Here is a 27,283-nt window from a genome sequence, read left to right on the forward strand (position 1 = left end):
GGGCTTGTTTGCTCAAAGGGACATCTTCATCCTGAAACCTACTCGATTTGAAAAAAAAAACGTTTAAAAATAGTTTCAGATCAGTTCCCTGCCCACCTTTGAGTGCCCCAGCCCATTTTTATGAACAACCACACTTCTCTATTTTTTTAAATGTTTTTTCTCTCCTCTTGCCATGTGGAAGACCCACACAAAAATGGAGGAGCAGACAAAACTGACTAAAAGGTACTGTCAAAGTAAACAAACTGGAAAAAAAAGAGAAACATTTTTTCCTCTAATCTTTCAGTTACAGTCACTCTACGTGTTATCTGCAATAACAATAAAAAATCAGAGCCGTGATATTTTTACACTCCCTTTAAAAGGGCACTGTAATGATAAAAATCATATTTGAAAAATCCTTCCCATTATAATAACTTTATAACATAGAATGTAAAATATCTAATTTGAATCTCATTTGGTTTTCACCAATACTATTTGTTTGCTTTTTGAATTTCACTTAGCTATCACAGGATAGAGAAAGTAGTTTAGTGGAGTTTTATTTTCTGTATATAGTCCTGTGGTGTCCAAACATGCTAGCCACTAGCCACATGTGCCTATTTGGCCAGTTGACTGTGGCTAGTTTGCTATAGCAGTACTTGTGCTATAGGGGCTACTGCTTCAGAACTGGTTGGACGTCTGGGTGTGACTAGATTACATCTCTCTGTCAACAGAGAGATGTAGATTAGGCGCATCGAAACTGCTAATGAAGCAGAGATTTAAATATCCCACGTTTCATTAGCATAAACGTGTCCGCCACTTTTTTCAAAACGGAGCTTTTTCGAAAAAAAAGTAGCAGTCTAGACGCAGATCTGTTGAAAATAAACCCTTTTTCGACAGATCCTGTAAACCTCATTTTTGGAGGAATACAGGATCTGTCGAAAAAGGGTTTATTTTTGACAGTTCCAAGTTTAGACTGCTGCTTTTTTTCAAAAAAGCTCTGTTTCGAAAAAAGCGGCTGCCACGTTTATGCTAATGAAGTGCAGGATATTTAAATCCCTGCTTCATTAGCAATTTCGATGTGCTTGATTTGCATTCTTCTGTCGACAGAGGGATGCAGTCTAGACATAGCCTATGGCTATAGTCAGTTCCTGTCTCCTGTCACGATCTAACTCCCTAAAGTTTATGTGTAGGAATGCTTACATCCCAAAACAACCTCCACCTCCCAGATATTTTTCTTCATCCTAGGATTTTAAAAATCTTTTTGTATAAACGAAACCTACATTTTAGGCCTAAACTACAAGATAGTGTCTCCTTTTAAAAAGTGAATAGCTTTAGACACATTATTTTTTAAACAGTTTCTAAACTCTTGCTCAGAAATATCTATTTTGTGAGTCCCTTGCTGAAGGAAACATGACTTTTAAGTGAGATCCTTAAAAATCTATGTGCCTATTGAGTTTTGAGGCAATAAAGATGTCAGCTTGCTTTTTTAACTAGTTCTGTCAGTGATGTCAAAGTGTAGTAGCAGATTTCCCTCTGGAAGAGAGTGCCTGTTTCAAACGTCTTTTTAAGTCTTGCATGTTTGGAGACTTGGGCCGAATGAGGTGGAGTCCTCTCCGTTTTTCCCCATTGCAGCTACCAATCATCCTCCCCACCTCCTGGCAAAGTTGCTGGAAGGCTTCATGCACCCCCTCACAGTTCTCCCGGGCTGACACTTCACAGTAAGTGCCACTCAGCTCGCTGGCCAGTTGAAGCCCTTCTCTGGAGGACACCTGTCTGGCTCGTAGTAGGTCCCCTTTGTTGGCCATCAGGAGCAGAGGAATGTTGGCATTGGGGTGGATCTTGCGAATGTGCTGGTACAGCGGTCGGATGACCCGGTAACTGTCATAGTCCGTAATGGAGTAAACGAATACAAAACCATCTGCCCAATAGATTGAACGATTTATTTGCTCCTGGCAGCAAATATTGTCATTATCATCCTACCATCAAAACCAAGAAATGAGAGATTAGAAAAAACAAACAGTAAGAAGCTAAAAAAAACCCCCAAAACAAACAAAAACCTACCATCAGACAGAGCAATGAAACACTGGGAGCAGTCAATAGTTCCATTTCACCACCTTCCTGCTACTTAAAATGGCATGTATACAGAACAAAAGATAGTTCTGACTGCTGTTGAATGTATCAGGTATAGGATGAAATACTGTGATATGTCAATAGAATATTAATAGGACCCAACAGCACAGAAATAGGAGGGGAGACTAGGCAATTATTAAGTTGTTAAAAAATGGTCAAATCATTGAAGCTTTGTTCAAATTGATTCTATGGTGTATTTTGTTATCGGGGGTAATAAATGGAATAATCAAGGTTAGAGCCAGAAAGTTAGAAAAAAAACCTGTTAGGTCATCTAGTCTAGCTCCACTTGGCCAAAGGAAGGATTGTTCAGTACCTTGTTTAGTGCTCTCTTTCAAACCAGCATACAAGTCTTTGTAACTTCTTCCACGCTAGGATAGATCCTACAAAGTGCTAAGCACCTTGAGCTGTCAGTAATGTCAGAGGGAATTAATTCTTGGAACCTTTGGAACCTAGCCAGGGGATGCTCAGTTTTTTGCAATGTTTGGACCAACATCTTTTGCCAAATTAAATTTTGGAAATTGAATCAAATTATCGAATAACCCAGTATGAATGCATTTGTTCAGAATACAATGGTGTAAAAATAATCCACAAGCCATTTGACTAAGTGAAAGCTGTAGGACAGACCCAAAATCTAATCACTTTAAATGAAAACTAAACTTCAGCAACCTCTCAGACCCTTCCCTGTTTGATACTGACCATATAGACCATTCTAATTGTGCTTTTCTTTTCCTCCAGCATGAAACACTGGGAAAATTATTAACAATTTTTATAACAGATATTTAATTTGTCAAACTTAAGAGAGAAAAAAAAGAAGCCAGAAAGTTGAAATGTTAAACCCTGGCTGTCTAAAGTTAGGATCTTCAAGTACTGTCTTAAATAAAAGTGGTCTGATTTTTCAAAGGTGCAGAACATTTGCAGTGGGGTTTGTGGGTGCTCAGCATTTGCCTCAAATAGCCCATTTTATTTAGGCACCTAAAATGGGTTTAGGAGCCCAACTTCAGGTGCTTGGGATTGAAAATGATGGTCTGTATGTATTATGTAATAACTGACCAGACAGCAGGAGGAATCCTGGAGGCAAAACTTAAAGAGCAAACTTCACTTTGCTTTAGGGGAGCAATTTCTCAAAGATACAAATGAGAGTTGGGTACCTAATCATCCTTTGTACCTTTGGAAATCTTTTCTTTAGTTTAGACCTCAGACATTGGAGGCAACGGCTCAAAATCTATTAACCCCTCATCCCCTCTATCTCACAGTGCCATCACACTAAATTCCATGCTGTGTTTGGATTTTTCCTATTAGTGGCACTGCTGAATGCACACAGCAGTAAGGCTTTGGGTTGACATACTCATGGATCAGCTCCACTTGGATATAAGACATGACTGCTATTTATGTGTAATGAGCTGCTGAGTCTGAGTCCATTTCCTGCTGAACATGTGTCCAATATCACAAACCGCACATTCGTGCCTAGAATAAACAGATATCTTTACTGGCAGTTCAAAGGTTAAGGTGAGTGAATGCTCTGATGCCCCCGGTTAGTGTGTGGGGAGAAGGGAAGATTGCACTGTTTCTGTAACTGATCTGTACATAAGTAGCCTTCCTTTGCATCCTGCTGGCCTCTTTCACCAGCAAATTTGTTTCAGTTGAAAAGAACTAGTTGCTATAAACAAGGATTTGAAAACTTCTTTGAAACAGATGCTTACAGAGCTTTACCGAGAAGCAGTTCTCAGTACAATGGCAGGACCTAACCAGCAGTGAGATTAAAGTGATAATCCTCAGTGGAATGTTTTATTCACAAAAATAAATTACTAATAAGCTAGTTTGTTTACAGACATGTCTCCTTATGAATTAAAAACCACACACTGTTACTGACTATGCATATTTCAAGTAGCAATTAATCATCTAACAAACCTAGTTATCTATCTGCCTCTGGACTTTTTTTAAACATTAACGTTTCCAATGTTAGAATTCTGAGTAGCTCCACGTGACCCTCACCAGAAATCACTGCACACAGATCTCAAGAGTGCAAGCAACTCATTGTTGCCCAAGGATCTACTCAGAAAATACATAAACCTAGCTTAGACAAATACATTCCCTTTTTTTTTTGATAACTCGGTTCAGAAATGAGCCTTGAAATAATTTCAGTTACACCAGTTGGTGCAAACAGAGAGGCAAAATAAAAAGCTTTTGTGGGAATTATTGAAACAGTATTGGGCTTTGACTGGGACAAAGGAAATGAAGTTCCCCATAATTAAATTAGAAATCGAACTGACTACAAAGTTTAGAGAGCAACAACTTTGAATGTTGCAGAGTTTGGCCCGGGTTCCAGACATCAAAACTCGAGTCAGTGTCTAATCAAAATAGTGAAATCTGAAAAATAAATTTATATCTGGAGAGAAAGGAAGTGGAGTGAACTTCCTTCGCTCTCCCCCCACTTTCAGGATAGAATGAAAATGGATTCCCTTTATTATGTATTTCTAATGATTTCTTGGTGACTGCCTAATTTCTGTCAACAGGCTCTTTTGGTGATAGACACTCTTGTGCAGAGAGCTAAGACCAGTTAATTCCCAATTAAGCATTATTTTGAGGGTGTAAGTGGCCCCTAAATCATTTGTTGGGCCTTTGCACAGAGGAGAATTTCATCCTCTGAAAATTATAGGGCTTTTAGTTAGGGCTTCAGACTACAATATAACTTTCTGATCATCTGCTGTATTTTTATGTACAAAGGGAGAGACAATACTTTGCAACCGATGCCATTTTGTATTTTGTTGTCCTTGACAGGAGAGCTTCTTTTACCAAATTTCAAACCTAATAAAATCATGGATTAAACTGAGCTCAAAACTTAGGCTGGTCAAATTCTGTTTGGAGCTAGAAAAAATATGAGAGCTGGGCTTCTGCATACATTTTTATTCTTGTTTTATTCCTCTGGAAGCCTTTTGAGAAGGGTAAAAATTCCTTTCAAAATAGATTTTTGTTTGCATAACAGACTTTGGCTTCATTAGAAAAACATGTGGTTTTTTAAATTAAATTTCCTTGGAAAAACAGTTGTTTATATAAAGAGATTTTTATGTCTCCCCACAAAACCTGACCAAGTTTTCAAAACATTTTATAAAGGGTTCTGGGAGGTTCCCTTGCCTTACTTTTGTCAGTTTGATAGCATTCCAAACTAATGATGACCAGGATGTAGGTACCTCCATCTCACTCACCCACCCACCTTCTAAAAAGGGGTGGACATGATTGGGACTTTTGGCTTTTCACTTAAATCAATTTTTAGTGATGAAAGAAAACTGAGGTAGAATTCTGGATTACATGAGATTTCCTGCCCAGATCTACAAACTCAGGGTGGCATAGTGCAGGCAGGACACAGAGAAACATCCACATTTTCAGGTGCTTTTTTAAATTAAAAAAGATCTTCAAATCTTTCCAGGTTTGATGTGAGAGAAGATGACATTGATAATAATGTTTGATTCCAGATGTGTGTGTTAGGTTAAGTCTGGGTTTAGATTTGATTTCAAGTTAAAACCAAACTTAGGTTTTGGATTCAGTGTTGATGAAAATGCACTTAATTTTGGCCCTAAATCTCAGAAACTTTATGAAAACAATTGATTTCATGAGATTTCCACCAGTCAAGGAAAAACATACACAAAATCTGGTACATCTGTGAGATCCTACCATTTTGATCTGCTTCCAAACCAGCTCCCCCTTGGCCCAAACAAAATTAGCAACAGACTCCCCTTCGTTCTGGAGTCAGTAGCATTGATCTTTGACAGAGAGGCTCTTAGCCAGGAATTTTTATCTATTGGAGAGCTGGTATGATGAGGATGAGGATTATATACCTCATGTCCCTGAGAAGCAGAGAGAGATTTAATTCAGATACTAAGAAGTCCCACCTTTGGAGATTATATCAACTGCTACAAAGACTGTCCTTCAGAAGGAAGAGAGTCACCCTGGGAGAGGAGGTCCTGACCTCACCAGCCAGGTTGGCCTCTGGGCTGTTCAGAGATCTTTCTGGCCATCCAGGAATGGAACCACTTGCCAGCAATTAGACTAAGCAAGGACTTGGTTGAAGCAAGCCAGCACTGAAGTTTTATTCCTCAGTTTAAACTTAAACCAGCAATGCTCTTTTGCCATGTATATTGGCCAAACTGGGCAGTCTCTACAACAAAGGATTAATGGACACATATCAGATATTCGAAATGGTAACACACAGAAACCTGTTGGGGAACATTTTAACTTGCCCAGGCACTCATTAGTGGATTTAAAAGTTGCTATCCTCTTAGAAAATTAATTTCAGGAACCAACTGGAGAGAGAGACTGCAGAACTAGACTTCATATGCAAAGCTGACACATTTACCCAGGAATTGAACAAAGATATTTATTGGATGAGCCGTTATATTCAATACCCAAATGACATCAAATGCTAAGTATTGGGCACTGACAGCCCACTCTGTTAGCCTCATTTAGCACAGACACTTTAATTGACAAGGGTTTTTTCCTCCCCTTCTCCCCTCTTTTTCTGCTATATATTTGAACCTCTGAACCACTTGCTCCATTCATCTGAAGAAGTGGATTGTGCCACGAAAGCTCATGATAATATCCAGTGCTTTTTTTGTTTAAAAAAAAAAGGTGCCAATACTCCAGGGGAAAAGCTGTTGAGCTCTGACTGGAGGTGCCAGTACTGCGTCTGGAGGTGCCGGTACTGCGTACCGGGCAGTACCGTTGCAAAAAAAGCACTGATATATCTATATTTTTGTTAGTCTGTAAGGTGCTACTGGATCATTCGTTCATTGTTACGGTTTTTTAAAATAATTTCTTAAAAGTTTTCTTTGGTCCTGATTTTACCAGAAAGGGGCCTGACTTCATGGAGTAGTTGTGGCTGAGCAGAGGCCATCTGAGTTGGGATGTCCACCTTTGGATTTGAGGTTCTGACTCAGGCACATTTGCTAGGCTACATCTATGCAGCGGTGCTATTCTGGGATACCTTTGGTATCCCAGAATAGCTATTCCAGGTCTTAAGAGCAAGTCCATTATATCAAAATATAATGGGCTCACTATTCCAACGTCTCTGTAAACCTCATTCCACGAGGGATAAGGAATGTTTTGGAATAGCGCCTTATTTTGAAATAACATCAAAATAAGATACACAGTTTGCATAATTTTCAAGGTAAGGGTGCTGGGTAGACGCACCCCTAATGACAAGAGTTACCTATCAGGGAGACTAAAAAGCTAGCAATGAACAAAAGGCACTAACTGTGTTCTGAAGAATAAATACATTGCGCAGACTTTTTACCTCCAGTGAGACATAAGGTGTATCCTGCACCTGTAAGGAGATCTGCTCTCCGTCGATGGTGAATTTTCTTGAATACAAAGCACCTGGTAGATAAGTAAAATGATTAGAGACCAGTCATGTAATAAGGGGAAAAAGGTAAGTCCAGTCAAAATCAGAATATTCTAGTTCTGAGTCCTGGGACTTAAATGGTCCCATGCTAGCACTGTACACAGGGATGAATTTATGCTGTTGGTAGTAACATGGTACTATATGTGTTCCCTGACTGAATGTTTCCACCACTTTGGGCTGTATATTCTTTATTTTTTAACTCTTTATTAAAAATTAAATTATTTATAAACTACTTTGCCCATGGAACAATCAGGACAGGTTATTTTATGTGAAATGTTCAAAGATCAATACCACAGTTTCAAATCCAATTTTAGTGATTGCAAATACTGGCCTATGATTTCTCCTGTGCATAGGCGACTCATGGAAGCACTCAGATGAGGCACCCCCTCCCCCCAAGCTCCCTCCAAAATATTAATTGCTAAATGGGATGCTTCCTCATGCCTCCTCCCTGTTCCTTTAAGTAGTCCCCCCCTGCACCTCTCCCTCCGCAGTCACCTATGTTCCTGTGACTCAGATTACTGAGGAATATCTGATCTTCTATCTGATTGAGGACTTCTTCTCATTGGTCTGCTACTTCTTTTGGAAGGAGACAGAAAAACTTGAATGGGATTTCTGTTAATCATAGTTATGATTTTGATTCCACAACAGTTATACTGTTATGATATGATTTTGATTCCACAGTGAGTTACATCCTGCTGTAGTGCAGATCGGCAGTACTTGTAATCACAAACCAAGGTATCAGGGAATTCACTGTTAAATGAGTTAGCTGTTTTCCAGGGATTTCTGCTAGAAGTGCAAGGAAAAGTATGCCAAAGCATAAACGGAGCACATGGCCATGCATAAAGACTAAATAGTTTCGTTTTTTATTTTGGGTCTTCAGAACCTCATCATTCAGACTATGGTACTGAACCCCTGAACACACACCCACACAAAGCAGGGATGGCAATGACATGTATCCAGATTCCATTTTATCCAAATTAGTCATAAGGACATAAGGGCGGGGTAAAATTTTCTAGTCATGGCCCAGCTTTGATCAAGACTATGGACATACTGGTTTTGACCTATATTTGGTTTTGTATTGCAGGTCCAACAACATAAAGAAAGCTTAGGTCTGGGATTTATGAAGTATCCATGGTTGACATAATGACAGCTTTGGAGACTGATGTCCTCTTTGTTTATCTATAAAACTTAACACAGGCTACATGGTGTGATAGGCTCTTTGTTGCCCTGTGCTAGAGGCCACATGGTTCATTCAGTCCCAATAAAGGAGCAATGAAGGTGGGGTCTTCAGGCCTGCCTAGAGAAACTGCAAAGAAGCAGCCAATCAGAGCCTGGCAGGCTTGGATAAAATGAGCTGCAAGGCCTTAGCACAGCAGTTTCTAGTTGTGGGGGAGGCAGTGGGTGGGGCAGATTGGCAGGCAGGCAGACAGTCCAGCTGAGTTGAATTGTCAATTCAAGTCAGGTAGGTTTAGACTTACTTTCACTTTTGAAAAACGATATGTAAATGTGGTGGTAATTTGCATATCCCCTTCCAATCACTTCTTCAAAAGAGGTTTTTTTTGAAAAAACAAGCAGTTTAGACACGGTTCTTTTGAAAAAAAAATTTTTTTTTGAAAGAACCTTCCTCAAAAATTGAGGTTTACAGATTCTTTTGAAAAAAGGGTTGTTTTTTTTAAAGAACCGTATCTAAACTACTTGCTCTTTCGAAAAAAACTCTTTCAAAAAAAAATCGGAAGAAGATATGCAAATTATTGCCAAATTTGCATATCTTCTTTCAAAAGTGAAAGTTAGTCTAGACATACCTGTCAAGTCCTGACTGGCCACAGAAGCTCAAGGAACAACCAGAGTTTGGTTCTGGCTACATTTGCTTAAACTGGGAGGGAGAGGACCTGAGAACATTAGCCCTGTGGTCTGGGGTGAAGATAAGGGGGCAAGGTGGGAAGAGGCTCAGGGAAACAGAAGCAATGAATTGAAGTGAGTAGTACATGATTATGGATGTTGTGCATAGGGTCCCAGGATCGGAACTTACAGGTAGTGGGCAAGCTTGGGCTCCCAGGCCAAATGATGCATATCCTGATATAGGACACATCTTATTGCGAAGTCCAGGTGGAGGGATGAAGTGAAAGGGCTTAGAGTGGGATTGGAAGGGCCCTAGTGAGGACAAAAGAAACTGGTTCATTTATTGGACTCTTTACTACCCCAGAAGGGATTCATTTGGATTTTGTGACTTGGCTGGAGGCCAAGCCACTGATGAACTGCCAAGGGCTGCTGACAACCTATGGGGCATGAGGAATAAGGAAAGGACTGCAGTACTGCACGCAGCAGCAGGAGGCATTCATGGTCAGAGCCCCTGTTTCACACAGCTTTACAGAGAACATTTTTACATTCTCAACTGCTGTCAATATGGCACTGTTCATGCAACTCCCTTGGCAATGTGTTTCAACTCTGACCTGGAGGAATCCCCTCTAGGGGAAGCAGGAAGTTTGCTCTCATGGCCTATTCAGTCCTTGGCCTCAATTCAGACTACTCATGAACAGACCAATTAGCGCCAACTGTGCTCTGTGTGAACCTTAGTTTTAAAAAAAAACCATGCCTGGGAGACTGTCTCTAAAATGCGATTCACAGAAGCAGGTGTCTTTGCTCCAATGGAAAAATATCTGCACTCGTAGAAACATTCAGAATATGAGGAAATTCACTGTGGCAAAGTTCAGTGCATTTAGTTCCAGCATTAAAATAGTACATTTTAAATCTGACTGCACTGCATGAATAACTCTTCTGTGAGCCCGATCACATATTAAGCTGGGAACGATTGGGCTGTTTTATGGGGAGATACCTAACCCATAGAATCATAGAATAATAGGACTGGAAGGGACCTCAAGAGGTCATCGAGTCCAGCCCCCCGCCCCAAGGCAGGACCAAGCTCCGTCTACACCATCCCTGACAGATGTCTATCTAACCTGTTCTTAAATATCTCCAGAGAGGGAGATTCCACCACTTCCCTTGGCAATTTATTCCAATATTTGACCACCCTGACAGTTAGGAATTTTTTCCTAATGTCCAATCTAAACCTCCCCTGCTGCACTTTAAGCCCATTACTCCTTGTCCTGTCCTCAGAAACCAAGAGGAACAAATTTTCTCCTTCCTCCTTGTGACACCCTTTTAGATAGTTGAAAACCGCTATCATGTCCCCCCTTAATCTTCTTTTTTCCAAACTAAACAAGCCCAGTTCATGAAGCCTGGCTTCATAGGTCATGTTCTCTAGACCTTTAATCATTCTTGTCGCTCTTCTCTGTACCCTTTCCAATTTCTCCACATCTTTCTTGAAATGTGGCGCCCAGAACTGGACACAGTACTCCAGCTGAGGCCTAACTAGTGCAGAGTAGAGCGGCAGAATGACTTCACGAGTTTTGCTTACAACACACCTGTTGATACAACCTAAAATCATATTTGCTTTTTTTGCAACAGCATCACACTGTTGACTCATATTCAACTTGTGGTCCACTATGACCCCTAGATCCCTTTCCGCCATGCTCCTTCCTAGACAGTCGCTTCCCATCTTGTATGTATGGAACTGATTGTTCCTTCCTAAGTGGAGCACTTTGCATTTCTCTTTATTAAACCTCATCCTGTTTACCTCTGACCATTTCTCTAACTTGCTAAGGTCATTTTGAATTATGTCCCTATCCTCCAAAGAAGTTGCGACACGACCCAGTTTGGTATCATCTGCAAACTTAATAAGCGTACCATAACAGACAATATACTATTCCTACTCTGCAATATATGACAGGAAAAAGTGCAGCTACTTCCAGATGCTGTTAGTGTTCTGCCTTATATCCAGCTGAAGGAGAAGCATGGTAATGTGATCACAGATCTACTAACACCTGTTTCTTATCTTTAGCATATTTGTTTCTGCTGCAAAATGGCTGTAGGGCTGGTAGCTTAATGGAAAAAAAGCATGCACTTCTTAGCAATGTCTCTGGCAGCAATCCACTGTGAAACTTAAAAGTCTAGCTTGATTGACAGTGTCTTGCAAGAAATGTGAAGGAAAAGAAAGAGAAGCGATACAGAGACTGAACTGTCAAGGTTTACTTAGGGTCAGTGGAAGGGGGCAGTCAGTGAAAGCATCCAGACCATCACTCATCAGACAGGCAGAGTAGATTAAAGGCTTCTGGTTCTCCCATCCCCATTTCTGACTCTTCCTTCTCAACTTAGCATGTATCTCCCAAAGCAAAACAATTACAAAATCACTGATTTGAACTCAGTCCTGCTTCATAGTTTTCTCATAGCTGTTAGGTGGCCTACATGTGAGATGAGTTAGCTGGTCTCAGCAAATTCCTAGTGCACAGATACCCACTTTACAGTCCCTTTCAGACAATGTGCAGCCCAACTGGCAAAGAGAGTGTGGAGTAAATGGACCACAGCATTATACTCTGGGGCTACGTCTAGACTGGCATGATTTTCCGCAAATGCTTTTAACGGAAACGTTTTCCGTTAAAAGCATTTGCGGAAAAGAGCGTCTAGATTGGCACGGAAGCTTTTCCGCAAAAGCACTTTTTGCAGAAAAGCATCCATGCCAATCTAGACATGCTTTTGCACAAAAAAGCCCCGATCGCCATTTTCACGATTGGGGCTTTTTTGTGCAAAGCAAATCTGAGCTGTCTACATTGGCCCTTTTGCGCAAAAGCTTTGCACAAAAGGGACTTTTGCCCGAACAGGAGCAGCATAGTATTTCCGCAAGAAGCACTGATTTCAGACAGTAGGAAGTCAGTGTTCTTGCGGAAATTCAAGTGGCCAGTGTAGACAGCTGGCAAGTTTTTCCACAAAAGCTACTGCTTTTGCGGAAAAACTTGCCAGTCTAGACACAACCTCTGAGATGTTCCCTGTGGGTCAGGATTGGACAAAATAGGACAAAGTAAAGAATGCTTCCATTGCCACTGTACCTGTTCTGGGTACAGAGGGCTTCAATCTAGCACTCTACATCAGCACTAAATCACTGCAAGAAGCAAATACATAGGGCAGAATTCTGGGCTGACTCTTAAGCTCTATGAAATTCCATTGACTTCAATGGGATTGTATAGGCAGGGTAGCATTTAGTTTCTACTGTTCTGTTAGTATAGGAAACATTCCTTGATTCTGCTTTTTTACTGTAGGTATGTCCTCAAGATAATCTTTCCCTCTGATCCTTTTCCATGAGGTGGAAATGATATAGGCTAAAAGGATTGTAAATAATGAGCCTTTGATTTATTGTTTCATAGCTTGAGGCAATTAACTGAAAATATGCATTTTATGGACATCTAACTGCTTTACTTTTCTGTAATACACAGTGGTTACAAAATACAGTAATTTGAAATGGAAACTATCTATAATGCTGCATTAGGAAGTAGACTCACCAGTATTGGACTCATAGTCTCCAATAAATCTTTTAGTGAGAAAGCGCACAACCAGGGCTGCAAAACAAGGAAAAATATGGGCCTTTAATGTGGGTCAATAGCAGCCTTTGCACAACACATGTAATGTCTTACCAGCTAACTTAGTGTAGCACCATGCTAAACTTTGTTCACATATTACTCTATGCATAAGGCACACTTTTTTGCACATCTGTAGAGCTATCCCATCCATAGGATGAATCAGGGTGGCCACTCCAAGCCCCATGCTGACAGCAGAGGTCACCTGCGTGCACTCATCACACAGGCAGCAGGAGCCAGAGCAGGCCCACCCAGGCTATGTCTAGACTGCAGAGTTTTTCCAGGATAAAGTCTCTTCCTTCTAAAATTTGCTTATTTGTGAAATCACAACCCACGTACAACCCGGGTTACATGGATCCGACTTACATCGGATCCCTACTTACAAACGGGGTGAGGCAACCCCGCACTAGCTGCTTCCCCCCAGCAGATCAGGGAGACGTGAAGCTAGCGCTCCCGCCCCCCCAGCAGACCAGGGAGACGCAGAGCGGCTTTTCTCAGCAGATACCTCAGCTTGAGAATAAAGGACTGAGGGAAGTGAAGCGTGGGAGAATAAAACTGAGCTCTGGAGAAATGTTTGGCTAGAGTTTCCCCTACAATATGTACCAGTTCCGACTTACATACAAATTCAACTTAAGAACAAACCTACAGTCCCTATCTTGTACATAACCCAGGGACTGCCTGTATACAAAAGTGAACCACTCAATTTCTTCTTTCCCTCTCTCCAAATCATAGATGTGGAAAATAATATTTTCGTCCATAGATCTCAAAGTGCTACACATCACTATGGCAAGTATCACTAGTCCCATTTTTCTGATGGGGAAACTGAGATACAGTGAAGTGAGTTGTACTAGCTCATATAGTAGGTCAGTGGTAGAGCTGAGTATTGAATTCAGGGCTCTGGACACCTACCCAATGCCTAGGGCCCTACCAAATTTACAATCCATGTTCATCAATTTCACCGTCACAGGATTTTAAAAATAGTAAATTCTATGATTCCAGCTATTTACATTTTAAATTTCATGGTATTATTATTGCAGGGGTCCTGATGCAAAAATGAACTGGAGGTGGGGGATGTCACACTGAAGGGTGGATTGCGGTACTGCTACCCCTTCTTCGCTGCTGCTGGTGGCAATGCTGTCTTTGCAGCTGAGTAGCTGGAGAGCAGTGGCTGCTGGCCAGGAGCCCAGCTCTGAAGGGGCAAAGCTACCACTACTGCAGAAGGATGGCTTGGTATGGTATTGCTAGCATTACTTTTACACTGCTGTTAGCAGGACACTGCCTTCAGAGTTGGGCACATGGTCCACATCTGCCACTCGCTGGCAGCCCAGTTTTGAAGGCAGCACCGAAGTAAGGGTGGCAATACCACAACCCCCCTAAAATAACCTTAAGCTCCCTTAAAGGTGAGCCCCTGAATCTGAGAAACACTGATCTACCCTATGAAATCTATATAGTAAAAGTACACAAATGATCAGATTTCATGGGGGGAGAGACCAGATTTCACAGTCTGTGATGTGTTTTTCATGGCCATGAGTTTAGTTGGGCCCTATCAATGCCCTATCCACTTGACCATGCCACCTAACATTTGAACTAAATATGTTGGGGTCATCTGATCCATCTCACAAAAAATTCAGAGCATTTTTAAAGCAATAATTAAACATATAGCAACATCTGTTCTGGAATACATACAATGTAAAATGTAAAAACGGTTACATTCTAAATACAATCAAAACTCTGTGGACTTACCTGTCTTGCCAACGTTACTGCCACCAAGTACAACAAGCTTGATGATTTTGTTGGGCACACAGTCTAAGACAGGATACTCGGGTATGGGAAGCAAGAGAAAGTTAGTAGAGTACTGTGACATAGTATTCTGAGAGATGAAACGCATGCCAGTACTGAGATCTGAGCAGCTCTACTGGGAGTAGGGAAGAAAAAGGAGAAAATAACTTCTTTGCTTCTTCTCTAGGCTGTAAATCCTTGGACAGATAAGTCCTATCATTTCATTTAAGCAGCTTTTTAGGGAAGTATCAGAGCAGCTGGCCTCTTTGCAACAACTCTGCTCAGACAGCAACTTTACAAAGCAGAGGGAAACTTTCTGATCAACTCCAGTGAAAACTGACTCCTGCATTCCTCAGCCAATCAGAAGTCAAAACGTGACATTCCACTAGACAAGGCATAAAGTGTGTGCCGCCTTTTAACCATGCTCATTATGTTGCTTCATCTTGCTGTCTGTTCTATGTGCTGTACCTTGGCTCAAAGCTGAAAACACATCATCCTTTTTTAAATCATCATGGGGCTTATTTCAACAAGATATGGTCACCCAGTCCAGGGAAAACTGCAGTTTGAATAATTTTGTTCTGCCACTCTAAATTCTGTTTGGACCTTCAGTTGGATTCCATATCCTCTGCTATCCATTCTGATTTGTTGTGTAGAAGTGGTGCTTGAGAAAGCTTGAGCTGATGGACATTTCTCTTCATTATAATGAGGATTTAATGAAATATAAAAACTTCAGAGGGGTAGCCAAGTTAGTTTATAACAGGTAAAACTTAAAAAACAACAAATAGACTAGTAGCACCTTAAAGACTAACAAAACATGTAGATGGTATTGTGAGCTTTCGTGGGTGCAATCCACTTCTTCAGCTCATTATACCATCTACATGTTTTGTTAGTCTTTAAGGTGCTACTAGTCTATTTGTTGTTTTTAATGAAATATAATTTGTATTTTGTAGCCTGTCAGAAAGCAAGATCTTTGGGTGCCTGTAAGTGATTAGATGACACAAACAGTGTCAATATGCTTCATTCTAATTCTTCAAGGATAGAATCATATGTTGATCATTGCTTTTTTAAAAGAAAAAACAGACCTTCATAACACAGTGTAAACAACACGTCAGTATTGTGCTACATCACAATTGTCCTTTACACATTTTAAAGTGAATTTAATGCTTGTGATGGACTCTCAACTCTAGAGTAAAAAAAGACCTATGTGTGTCCCTACTGTGCTGCCAAATCTAACCCAGAAAGAGAGGGGGCACTGTGAGCTCTAGTGTATGCTATGGCAGCTTTAACATGTTACATGGCTACAAAGGTAGTGTGGGTGATGAGCCAGCCTGGATGTGGGAATACTCAATGCCTGTGGGTATAGGCATTGTAGTCACAACCCTCTCCTGTCGCTGCAACACCTTCTGCATTGGAACCTCCAGTAACAGCTGGCTGTTCTGCTTCTGCGTCTATACCCAGGAAATTCAGAGTCTTGCAGCACCTTTCAGTCACAGCATAGCCATGAGTTCTTCCTGAAGCAGGTTTTAGGATCCAGGAGCATGATGGTGACAAAAAAACTAGTGTAGCAGAATGGAAAATCAGGCCTTGTGTCTTCCAACTCCTAACCCTTTTTTCAACACAGTATGGGGGACAAGCTGTCAAAAAACCTCAAGTTCCCATTGTCAGAAGAGCTCAGCATGCTGAGTGCACATTAGATGCTAAGCACTTGAAATCCAGCCTTGGTGCACAGTGGTCTTGGAAAATAGGCATAGGAGTCAAGTGATTTAGGATGCTTCAGTTTCTCCATTTATAAAAGTAGGCTGCTAATAATTACTTAATAACAGCTATATTGATTTGCTGTGTGAAGGCCAAGTATTATTGCTTTGTAAATTATTATAGTCATTTTGAGAGGTGGGAATAGAACCCAGGCTGACAAGCTGATTCCCAGTCTTATGACTAAGCATCAGACTATGGAGCTTTTGGGGCAATGGTTCTATAATCAGTTTCCAAATTTCTAAGAGCAAGAATCTGACAGCAGGTTCTTAATCATCCCAATCAAAAATATGGCACAAGAAATTTATTTCAAAATTGCTCTGATTTTACAGAAGTATTGTGAGTACAGGACAAATTTCTCGGGGAAGGGGTAAATGGAATACTAATTGAATATATTGATCAACTTATTATTCTGTTCTAAACATGTTACTGAGCCAAAGTCTGAATATATTGAAAAGAAACCCTTAAAATCTATAAAATCAGTTTTATAATCAAATTACTGACATGATTCTTTTAAACTATACAGTGAAATTCTGAGGCTTCCTAATCTTCTCTTTATCTAATTTTATAGATTGTCAAAATAACATTTCATTGACTGAAACCATATTGAGTGAGTCACATTATTTAGGATTGTATAACTCAGAGTAAGAATTATTTTTCAATAGGATCTTTATTATGTGTGTACAATGGGCTTACATTTCACTAGAATAACATATTTTTCATTCAACTTTCCTTGGAAAAACAATGGTTTAAATTAATGGGGAAAATGTTTTCAAAACTGTAAGTATAGTATAATCCTAAACTTTTTTCCCAAAAGTTTCAGATGTTTCACACAACATCCTTAGAGTGGTCCCTTCCCAAATTCTACACATCTAAATGTCGTGGGGAGATTTTGTTATTTAGTTCTGCACCAACTTTCATTCATATCTATTTACTAGTCTGCATTGGTTTTGGTGATGGGTTTAAATATGTTTTTACCTCTTTTATTTGGCACTCACATTCAGGTATGGAGAATCTTAAAAAACAAATATTTTGCATTTCCAGTGTGTCTTTTCTACGAGACAATAACGTGCTTTTAAAACTTTAATTAATACTTGCAGATTTTATGGTGGGAGAGACAGATGAACAGAGCAGTGAAGCAATCTGCTCTAGGTAGCACAAGTCAGTGACCAGGCCTAGAGTCAGATCTGCCTCCTACTCTTGTGTTCCGACTACAAGACTTCAACAGCTTTCCCTGAAAATGTATTTATAACAACTGTTAATATATATACTGTACATCCTCAGTTGTAGAAAATAGTCTTTTGGCTGGTGCATTCAGATGAATCATTTCTGGGAAGAGAAGCTAAATAAAAGAGAAATTATACTTGTAGTATGCTTTAGCTGATGCTGTGACAAGACTCACTGCTGGCAGTTTGTATATGTCTCTTCTGACCCTGAATACATTTAAAACAACAATAGATTGTTCTTTATAGCTTTGTTTGACATTCTTTGTTCTTTGTAGAAAACCTACAGCCCAAATACCAGTTCTCACACCATGCCAGGCTTCTGCACTAAACAAAAGTGGCACTTTTCTGATCTTTCTGGTCATTGTAGCTTAAAATTACCATAATTGTGAAATGTACAAAAATACTCTTGAATTAGATAAGAAAATGTAACAATAGTTTCAATTCTGTATGTGTATGAAACAATCCTGCCATTGTTTGGTCTTTCACCTTGACTAATGGGAAGTAGGTTTTGAGGGAGAAGTGGTTGGGGAAAGGTAAAAGTAAGGGTGTATGACCTAGCAGTTATATCAGAAAATGTTCTTTTTACTCCATATTTTACCTAGCACATGGGAGTTCTGATCCTGATGGACATCTGCAGGTGCTGCCATATTAAAAATAATTGTAAGGATTTTGTATTTTGTTCTGTTTAGGGGTGGGAGGGAGAGAGGGAATTTAAAAAAATTGTTAAAGGTTCTGCTAATCTCATTATCTTTTGATTCTTTTCCTAGTTTAGTTGCTCTATGGGAATGTTTAAAATAGCAATTATCCTTTATGTCTGTATTATTTTTTGAAATCATTGAATTTTTTCCATGAGAGAAAGTACTAAATAACATGGAATTGCAACATGTATTACAGAACATAGCCGCTGGCAAGTAACTCAAACAGAGCAGAAGCTGTAGGCCTCATAAAAAAGATTGTGCTTCAGAAGCTGAACTGCCTCCCCATCCCTAAACGTGTTTCTATGAGACACGGGTAAATTGCTGTGCATGGGAAGTCTATATAGTCACTGCCCGTGCTGTACCTGTTCTGCAACTATACACGGCTTTATTCTTTAATCTTATTAATCAGCACTTTTCAACAAAACTATACATGTAATAAAAAGTTTTCATGTTCTTTCTAGACTTGATAAAGAACGCTACATAAAATTTAACTGTCCATAATAACTCTGGCAAACCTTTTGATAAATCTACATATTTATGTATTTAAAAAAAAACACAATTTGTTCCAGATATGCAGTGTGCCATTAGGCAAAGCTATAATAGTATTCACTGATTTTTCCCACTGATGTACAATGACTACTGTGATCACTGACAGAAATGTGCACTAAAAGCGTAGATTTTGTGGTTCTACTGAGATAAATAAACATGCTGCAGAAGGGCACAGAATTACTTAACGAAAAACCACTATCAGGCTTATTTATCCAATCAAATCTCTCTCTAAAATACAATTTGTTGGTGATCTGGTCTCTTATACAGAATACAACAACAAAAACCCTAAAGAATTTCCATAAGATTCTTCAGGTCTCTCACGAAAAACTTCCACCACATCAGGTGTGACTGTGTAGGCATCTCCCTGGAATTATCCATAGCTGTAAACTCGCTGAGTCTCTTACTTTGTTCAATGCACAGTAGGATGTAAAGGGGTAACCAGTTACGTAGTAAGCATCATTCTTACTGGGTGATGCCTCCTGGTAACCAGTTAACCAGTGGCCCGGCACGGTGCAGTGGGCCTGGCCAAGCCTGAGCAGCCCTTGCCCGTGGTGCAGCAGGCTTGACCTGGCCTGGCTAGAGCTGCCTTCAACATAGTGAGGCTGTTCTAGCCCAGTCAGGCCCACCACTCGGGGGGGGGGGAGCGGCTGCTCTGGACCCTGACCACAGTGTTGCACCACATGCAGGGGGCTGCTCCATAGTTAACCACTTAAACATGGTTAACTTTTTAAATGACAGTTTACATCCCTAATGCACAGCTCCATAGGCTGATCTGGAAGGGGGCCTTTGGACACTTTCTCTAAACACTTAATAAATACTAACAGCACTTGACTCTTTTTGAGTATCTTCTGCCTAGGGACCCCACAGTGCTTTGCAAATATATCTCACACCACCTCCTTCTGAGTTAGGTATCTGCGCCCCCTTTTACAGATGGGGAAACTGAGGCAGGTCAGGGCTCAGTGACCGTCTGAGATCACTAAAGCGAGTCAGGCCCCTAAAATGCTGCAGCACAAGCGCTTCTCGCGTGGAAGGAAGGTAGCTGGACTCCCCCCCCCCCCGGAGCATCCTTCTGCGCAGGGGGGTAGGTCAAGCCTGCGATGCCGCCCACCCCGGCGCCGGGTAGCTGGGTCGCTCTAATGGGGGGGGGAGGGAAGCCGCAGCAGCAGCACCAAGAGCAAAGTCGAGGCCTCCCTGGCGCCGAGATCCGCCTCGGGCGGTTCCCTGCCGGCCCCCGGGAAGAGCCCTGCAGGGAGCCTGTGGGCTGGCCCCGCGCTCCAAGCCAAGGAGTGACGGCGGGCGGAAGGGAGGGGGGCGGCCCCTTCCTAGCAGAGCAGCGGGGCTACCCGGCGCTGTTTTGCGGCCGCACCGGCAGCGCCCGGACCCGATTGGCTGTTGCGCCACCTGCGGCTCTGGCTGCCGCTGTCAGTTGAGTGGCTGGGTCCCAACATGGCGTCGGCGGCCGCGGGGGCGGCTGCGGGGTCCGGGGCTGGGTCGGGCGGATGGAAATACTGATGACGGTCCGGAGACTCGCCTCCATCTGTACCATGGTGAGTGCGGAGCCGGGGCGGTGGCTGCGGCAGGGCGGGCGGGGCATCCCGGAGGCACCGCTCAAGGGCTCCCTTCCCCAGCCGCTCCCGAGCGGCAGGAGACTCCTGTCCGCCAGGGCCCGCGGCCTGGAGCGGTGGGGCCCTTCCCCCCGGAGCCGCCACTTCTCGCTGTGGTGGGGTCAAGAGATCCCTTCTCCTCCCCCATTAGGCTCCCCTTCCCCCGCCTGGCGTAATAGGGGCCCTTCCTCCTGCAGCGACTACCTCCCAAAAGGCTGCCCTTCCCCCAGGGCCCGCGCCCGGAGAGGTGGGGTCCTTCCCTTGAACCCCCCAGGCCCCTGGGAACCAAGAGATCCCGCCCCATCCTCAACACACGCTCCTGGAGCGTCTGCCCAGTCCTTGCCCCATGCCCCATGGGAGTTCTTTACTTCCACACTGCCAGGATCAGGACCTGGCCCCATGCATTCTCCCTGGTATTGGGAAGATTTCCCTTACCTCAGGAGCCAAGTGATCTCTCTTCTAGAAGGGTCGGTATTGAGAATTAAAAACTTGAAAAAAAACACAGTTTTATCAAAATTTAGAATTTATTAAAATGATTCAAAGCCCTGTATGAGTACTATGATTTATGCATGTTGTTAGTGTGCCTTCATTGTGCCAGGTGCTTTCTGGCCGTACAAGTAGGTATAGTACCTGCCTTCTAGTGTGTGTAGTTAAAAAAAAAAAAAGTCTTTATAATGCACCATACAGGGACAGCATATTTTTAAACTCGCCCTCATTAATTCAGACTTCCAGCATAGTCTTGCTTCCCTGTAGAGACCATTGAAGTCAATGAGACTTGGTGCAGGATATGTTGGTGGTACTCTGCAGGAATGAGCCCAAATCTTAGTAGTGTTTTGTTTCATAATTAGCAGAAACAAGTCTCCTTTTAATAACCACTTTGTCAGCCTTTGAGTGGTCATGTAGGCCCTGATCCAACATCAACCTTTAAAAGTGTTTAAAAGTGAGGAGGGACAGCCACAGAGAGCATGAGAAAAAGTCAGACTTCACACTTGTTCGCAACCACTGGTCCCAAAAGCAAAATTCCCGTAAATTAGTATAATTGTTTTAAATAAATGTGTAACCTTCCACTCTGGTTAATATAAATAGCATGAGTTTCATCTGTGGTGTTAGTATAGGATTTGTGAGACTGTATAGTAATTAATGACTTTACATTTATTTAGTACCTTTAATAAACTAAAACAGACATAAATTATACACAGTTACCAGTTAATTTACCACTATAAACAGTTGCCTCTGCTTCAACATATTGCTTCTGTTCAACAGCACATAACAATGCTACAATATTTTAGAACTCTTCTTCATGCAGAAAAACCATTTATCCAATTGAAATTATTGCTCAAATTTAGCTTGGCAGTAGTGATGTAAAATCCAGTTTAAAATGATAGCCAGTTAAAGTATATGTTTGACTGGTTAACCAGCCTGCCTGGTAGCACTGCGGATGAGGGGCTGCTGGAGCAGTCCTGTGGCACGGCGCAGGCATGGGGCTGCTCCAGGTGGACTGGGTGCCAGTTAACCAGTTACCCCATTATGCATGTGGGTAAGGCAATGCGTATTGGGTAACCAGTTACCCTTATACATTCCTAGTTGGCAAGATGCAGTTGTATGATTTGGAATTTGACCAGGGCATTCAAGCTAAATTCTCTTGTTCTTCTTATAGTTTGATAGGATCTTAATAATCACAAATTGTCTTGTCAATTTTACATTGCATCAAAACAACAATACATTTAGCAACACAATGATTCTGGGGTATCAATTCAGTGTTGATTTGGTACCATTCTTTTATGTTAGCAACTAGCCAGTTCTGCTTTCTACAGTGTTCAGATGTTTTTGAGGTGGTCTTCTCAAGTATTGACTACCTGGTTTTGCTTAATTTGAGGTGGATCACACTGTAAGATATAGTTGCAGCAATTTAGTGCTAAGAGCATGATTTAACTGAATAATCTCAGATACAAGCTCATTTAAAATTGCACAGGTGCATGCATGGACCTCTGTTTCCCTACCCAAACACAAGTGAAAATAAGTCCATGGGAAGTTGCTGGACTATAGCTTTGATACAAAATTCCCTACTCAGAGCTCCACCTTGCTCATTATTGACTCAGTCCCAGACAGGACTCTGAACAAATTCCCCAGTTCAACAGAGTGAATATCAGAGTAAGAGAATTAAGAGAGCAAATGTAAGGTTGAGTGCTTCCTGTGATCATGCAGCCAACCTCAAGTTATGCGTCCATTATTAATTGGTTTGTTCTTGGTATCTTTGGCCACAAGCATACATGTTTGTATTTGGTTTTATTTCTGTCCTGATTTTGCTTTTGGTTAGCATAATAATATTCATCAGGGACCTGGCCCAGAGAAGCTGCCTCCTCTTTATACCCTCTACTCCTAGGGAGGTGCTGCTCATGTTCAAGGCACTGTGCATTGGAGGAGGTGCTAAGCATAGCAGGTCCAGGTGGTCATGGGTGGAGGGACTGTATGGCACAGTCAACCTGTGAAACTCCTTGCCAGAGGAGGCTGTGAAGGCTAGGACTATAACAGAGTTTAAAAAGAGCTAGATAAATTCATGGAGGTTAGGTCCATAAAGGCTGTTAGGCAGGGGTAAGGAATGGTGCCCCTGGCCTCTTGTTTGTCAAAAGCTGGAGAAGGATGGCAGGAGAAAAATTTCTTGATCATTGTCTTCCATCTACCCCTTCTGGGGCCACTGTCGGAAGACAGGATACTGGGCTAGATGGACCTTTGGTCTGACCCAGTATGGCCATTCTTATGTTCTTATAGCACGGACCCACCCCAATGTGCTGCCAGTATGTAAACAATGCTCTCACATTGAATGAAGCAGGGTCACCACTCGCTGTGCTATACCCCAATGCTTACTGGTTGGTCCCTCTTTCCAAGGAATGACCTCCTCCGCATCATGTTTCATTGCCCCCATCAAGGCTCACAAATATACCTGGATCTGAGTTCACAAAAAGTTAATCCAGTCTTGCCACACAACCAACGCATGCTGCAGGGGCAAATGCGCTGGTTATAAGCGTATATTTGTGTTTCCAAGAGGAAGTAGGGCATAGGTGTGACATTTTAATAATACTTCACAGGCCCCATAAATCCTAAGGATGCCCTGTATAAACTATTTAATTACTTAAACAAGGCATGTTAGGAATTAACTTTTCTTTAGGATTCTAAGAATGTGGCACACATTAATTGTTATACATCTTCAAAGTACTCTATAAGCAATCCTCATAACACTTCTGTGATATTATCTATGTTTGATAGACTTGGAAACTAACCACAAGGAAGTTATGACTTGCTAAGAGTCACACATTGAGTCAGTGGTAGAAACAGAGTGCATAGCTCCCAGATTGGAGCTCATAGCTCCCAGTCTCATGTTCATTCTAATAGACAGTGCAATCTTTTAAAAATAAACAGAAGATCAACATTGGTCATTTAAACTCTATCTGTAACATTGAATGCAAATTGCAACCCAACCACCCTCCTTAAAGGGATTCACAAACTTTTTGTGGTGTGAATCACATATCAAGTGTTGGATGGACCCCTCTTGCCTCTGTGTGATCACTATTCTTCCTAGTAACAATTGCCAAATATCCTGTAGCAACGACAGCAATTGCTAACATTACTAACAGATATAAGGACAATATTTAATGTACCGTAACTCCCTTTTATTGTGTTTTATACAGCCAACATCATGTGACTAAACAAAGCCTCACAAACCATTAGCAAGTTATTGGTGGACTATCAATGGCCCACTGGCCAATATCTGTGCTGAGCAGACTTGACTTTCACTGCCTTCTTACCAATAGATGTTTTCGTCACATATTCCATGATTTGTAAATGCCTGTGTTGTTAATTAGGGGAATGCATTGGAGAGGATATTGGTGACATTTCCTACATCTCTTTATGTCCCCTGGACAGACACATGAATCTTGAGCTGAAGTTATTTAAAATTTCATACCTGAGCAGTTCCAGTTCTCTTTGTGCCTAAATCTAGAATTTTGTTAAATCAGATACTGCAACTTTCTAGGAAAAGAAAGATGTTATGAGTCTTCATTACAGACTGATTGAACTGCCAGGAAGTCTCTTTTTTCTGCTAGTCATTAAACTGAGGCTTAACAAAAAAACCTCTGAGTTGGTAATCAGCTTGCTTTATTGCATTATCTGTAGCTTTTGCATTGACACCACTGGGACTGAATACTTTTATAGCAATGAGTGACGAGGCAGGAATCTTGATATTTCTTTTTCTCTGATTTCTGTGATGTGTCTTAACAAAGAGTTCACAGCAATGTTTGTGTAGCACAGTAAGCTAATTAAGGTCACTTCCCCCTGGATCTTCATCTAATAGCTCTTCAAAGCTAGCAAGACATACCTGAGGAACACAAATTCAGCATATATTTATGGCAGTCCTATTTTTGTCCCCCAGATCAGTACAGAATGGGCCTAATTATTATCTATGATGCTGGCAAGAGAGAGGAGTGACTATTGAGCATAGAAAACAACGGCAAGAAATGAAATGAGTATTTTACTATTCATTTTGTTCATTTAACTTGCAAATAAACGTGTTAGTTGCCATGGGGATGTTAAAATGTATGTTATTGAGTAACTTTGTAATTGCTGAAAAATTCAGTGGTTACACAGTGATGTGGGGGCCAGCAGTTGGCTCCCCAGGAGCTGGTGTATACTGGGAGTTGGCTTTTAACCAGCTCCCTGTGCATATTGGCTCCCACAAGGGACCCCCTGCGCTGCTGCCTGTGATAGAGACAGGAACATGGGGTCACACATGGCACCCCAGGAGCCATTGTGTGCTGGGAGCCAGCTCTGTACCAGAAGTAGCAGCACAGGAAAGCAGTTGGCTTCCACCTGCGGCCCTACTCAGGGAGCCAGCTGCTACCCCTGCACTGCTGCCTCTGATACAGAGGCAGCAGCGTGGTGTGGCAGCTAGCTCCTCAGGAGTGGGGCGACAACCTGTGTGTGACAGTGAACATTAACCAAGGCTTATCGGTTAACTGTTTACATGGTTAAACTTTCACATTCCTAGTTGCCATATAAGGCACACGTGATCCACATCAGTGAGGTTTTTTAATTGTCTTGTTTCACTGACAAATATATTGTTAAAATTTTGTTGTACTGGTCACTTTATGGGGATGATAGAACAGTAGATAACTGGGGAATATAGGTCAACTTCCAACTCAGACTTCTGTTTAAGGATGTTAAATATCAAGTAATTTACTAGTTGAGTAGTCAATGCAATTTTCATCAATCACTCATCTAGTCAATAGGCACTTCCACATTCCTCCTTTGAAATGTACAGAGCCCCTACTGGGTCCAGACTCCATGAGGGCGCTTCCACTTTGAAATGCCCCTGCTGGGGCCTTGTACATTTCAAAGGATGAATGCGGAACTCCGCATGCAGCCCGGAACTAGCAGGAAGTCCCGCTGACTCTGGGCTGCATGCAGGTGTGCCACTTTGAAATGTACAAGAGTCCTTAGTGAGCATTTCAAAGCAGCAGCCACGTGGAGCCCAGGTTCCAGTGCAGCATTTCAAACTGCGCAGAGTCCAGGGACAGTTGAGGAGTTCCCTGCTGACCCCGGGCTCCATGCTGCGCTGCCCCTTCGAAATGCTGTGTGGAGCCCGGGGTTAGCTGGGGTCTCCCCAGCTGATCCCGGACTCTGCGCAGTTTGAAATGCTGTGCTGGAACCCAGGATCAGTTGGGGAGTCCACACAGCTGCTGCTTTGAAACACGATGGTGGTGGGGCAACACAGCACAGCTGATTCCAGGCTCAGCTGTGTGGTGTTGCTCCCTTTAAAATGCTGCTTTGGCATTTCAAAGCAGTGCTGCCCCTTTGAAACACCACAGCAGCGTTTCAAAGGGGTAGCACCACAAAGAGCCTGAGCTCAGCTGTGTGGCACTGCTGCTTTGAAATGCCGAGGTACTGTTTCAAAGGGGCAGCACCACAGAGCTGAGCTGGGGTCAGCTCCTTGCGGCACTGCTTTGAAACACCGAGGAGTCATTTCAAAGTGGCAGTACTGCACGGAGCTTGGTATGGGCTCCGTGCAGTGTTGCGGCTTTGAAGTACCCCTTCTCCTCCCTCCTTTGCTGCCTCTATCTGATAGAGGCAGCAAGGGAGGGGGGAATCGACTAGTCCTTAAATCCTTACTTCTGTTTCCAATTATGTGTTTCTTCTTCAACTGAATCTGAAGTGAAACAAAAAGTTGCTGTTCACTCTTAAGATAAGAGCTCAGCTAGTTAATACTAACATATATTACTGGTTTTAGGGAGGAAAAGTGACTATATGGAGACCTTGGCAAATCATATAGTACATCCTTTCTGGAAGATTTGTACTACTTGCCATTAGTTCTTGAATTTAAAATCACGTTGAATTTAAAAGCTCATGCTTTGTGGAAGTTCCTGTTCTGAGGTGTATCACAAAGTAAGACACAAAGTGGATCAACAAGTTGAGATGGCTAATTTTTTAGTGCACACCTTTCTTAGGGGAGATTTAGCCTTCTCCTCTGTAGCCTCCGAGTGGGTTCTACTCAGTAGGTGATGGTGCTATCTGGTTTTGCTCTAAATTTATGCCGTCTGTTCCTCTGGATAAGGAACCAGCTATTACCTCAATTTGGAGAGAATTCCTTTAACTCGGGTGGTTAAAAATTTGCATTTTTGAAGCTGAGGTTTTAGTCCCAGCTCCAAAGAGGTGTATA

At 41.9% G+C, this 27,283-nt stretch overlaps 2 protein-coding genes across 6 annotated transcripts in view; one reads left to right on the top strand and one right to left on the bottom strand.

Moving 5' to 3' along the window:
• Window positions 1-963: 963 nt before the first annotated feature.
• On the bottom strand, window positions 964-15,058 carry LOC102448452 (ras-like protein family member 11A-like). The gene is made up of 4 exons (XM_006136173.4): window positions 14,710-15,058; window positions 12,892-12,948; window positions 7,394-7,476; window positions 964-1,952 (listed from the first exon to the last, which is right to left on the bottom strand). Exons 1-4 carry the CDS (start codon window positions 14,852-14,854, stop codon window positions 1,485-1,487), a joined length of 753 nt encoding a protein of 250 aa, XP_006136235.2. The 5' UTR covers window positions 14,855-15,058; the 3' UTR covers window positions 964-1,484.
• A 5,260-nt stretch (window positions 15,059-20,318) lies between these two features.
• The window catches only part of LOC102448690 (ubiquitin carboxyl-terminal hydrolase 12-like), a 44,311-nt gene continuing 37,346 nt past the window's right edge, over window positions 20,319-27,283 (top strand). For 3 of the 5 annotated variants that reach the window (XM_075940868.1, XM_025178024.2, XM_014580124.3), the window contains exon 1: window positions 20,320-20,517. In XM_075940868.1, coding sequence (XP_075796983.1) covers window positions 20,470-20,517 — 48 coding nt within the window. In that variant the 5' untranslated portion in view covers window positions 20,320-20,469. Of the gene's footprint in view, window positions 20,518-27,283 lie in introns of all 5 variants that reach the window. The other 2 variants (XM_025178025.2, XM_006136174.4) reach the window with 2 other exon arrangements.

The sequence above is a fragment of the Pelodiscus sinensis genome, chromosome 13 (genome assembly GCF_049634645.1).
Source record: "Pelodiscus sinensis isolate JC-2024 chromosome 13, ASM4963464v1, whole genome shotgun sequence".
Taxonomy (NCBI): Eukaryota; Metazoa; Chordata; order Testudines; family Trionychidae; genus Pelodiscus; species Pelodiscus sinensis.

What these genes read in the sequence shown, in the direction of transcription:
- LOC102448452 (XM_006136173.4), bottom strand. Translation starts at nt 14,854, where the DNA reads ATGCGTTTCATCTCTCAGAATACTATGTCACAGTACTCTACTAACTTT. An exon ending in CAGTAACGTTGGCAAGACAG is followed by an intron (nt 12,949 to 14,709) that starts GTAAGTCCACAG and finishes CTTGTTTTGCAG; the next exon opens with CCCTGGTTGTGCGCTTTCTC. An exon ending in CACCTTATGTCTCACTGGAG is followed by an intron (nt 1,953 to 7,393) that starts GTAAAAAGTCTG and finishes TTTTGATGGTAG; the next exon opens with GATGATAATGACAATATTTG.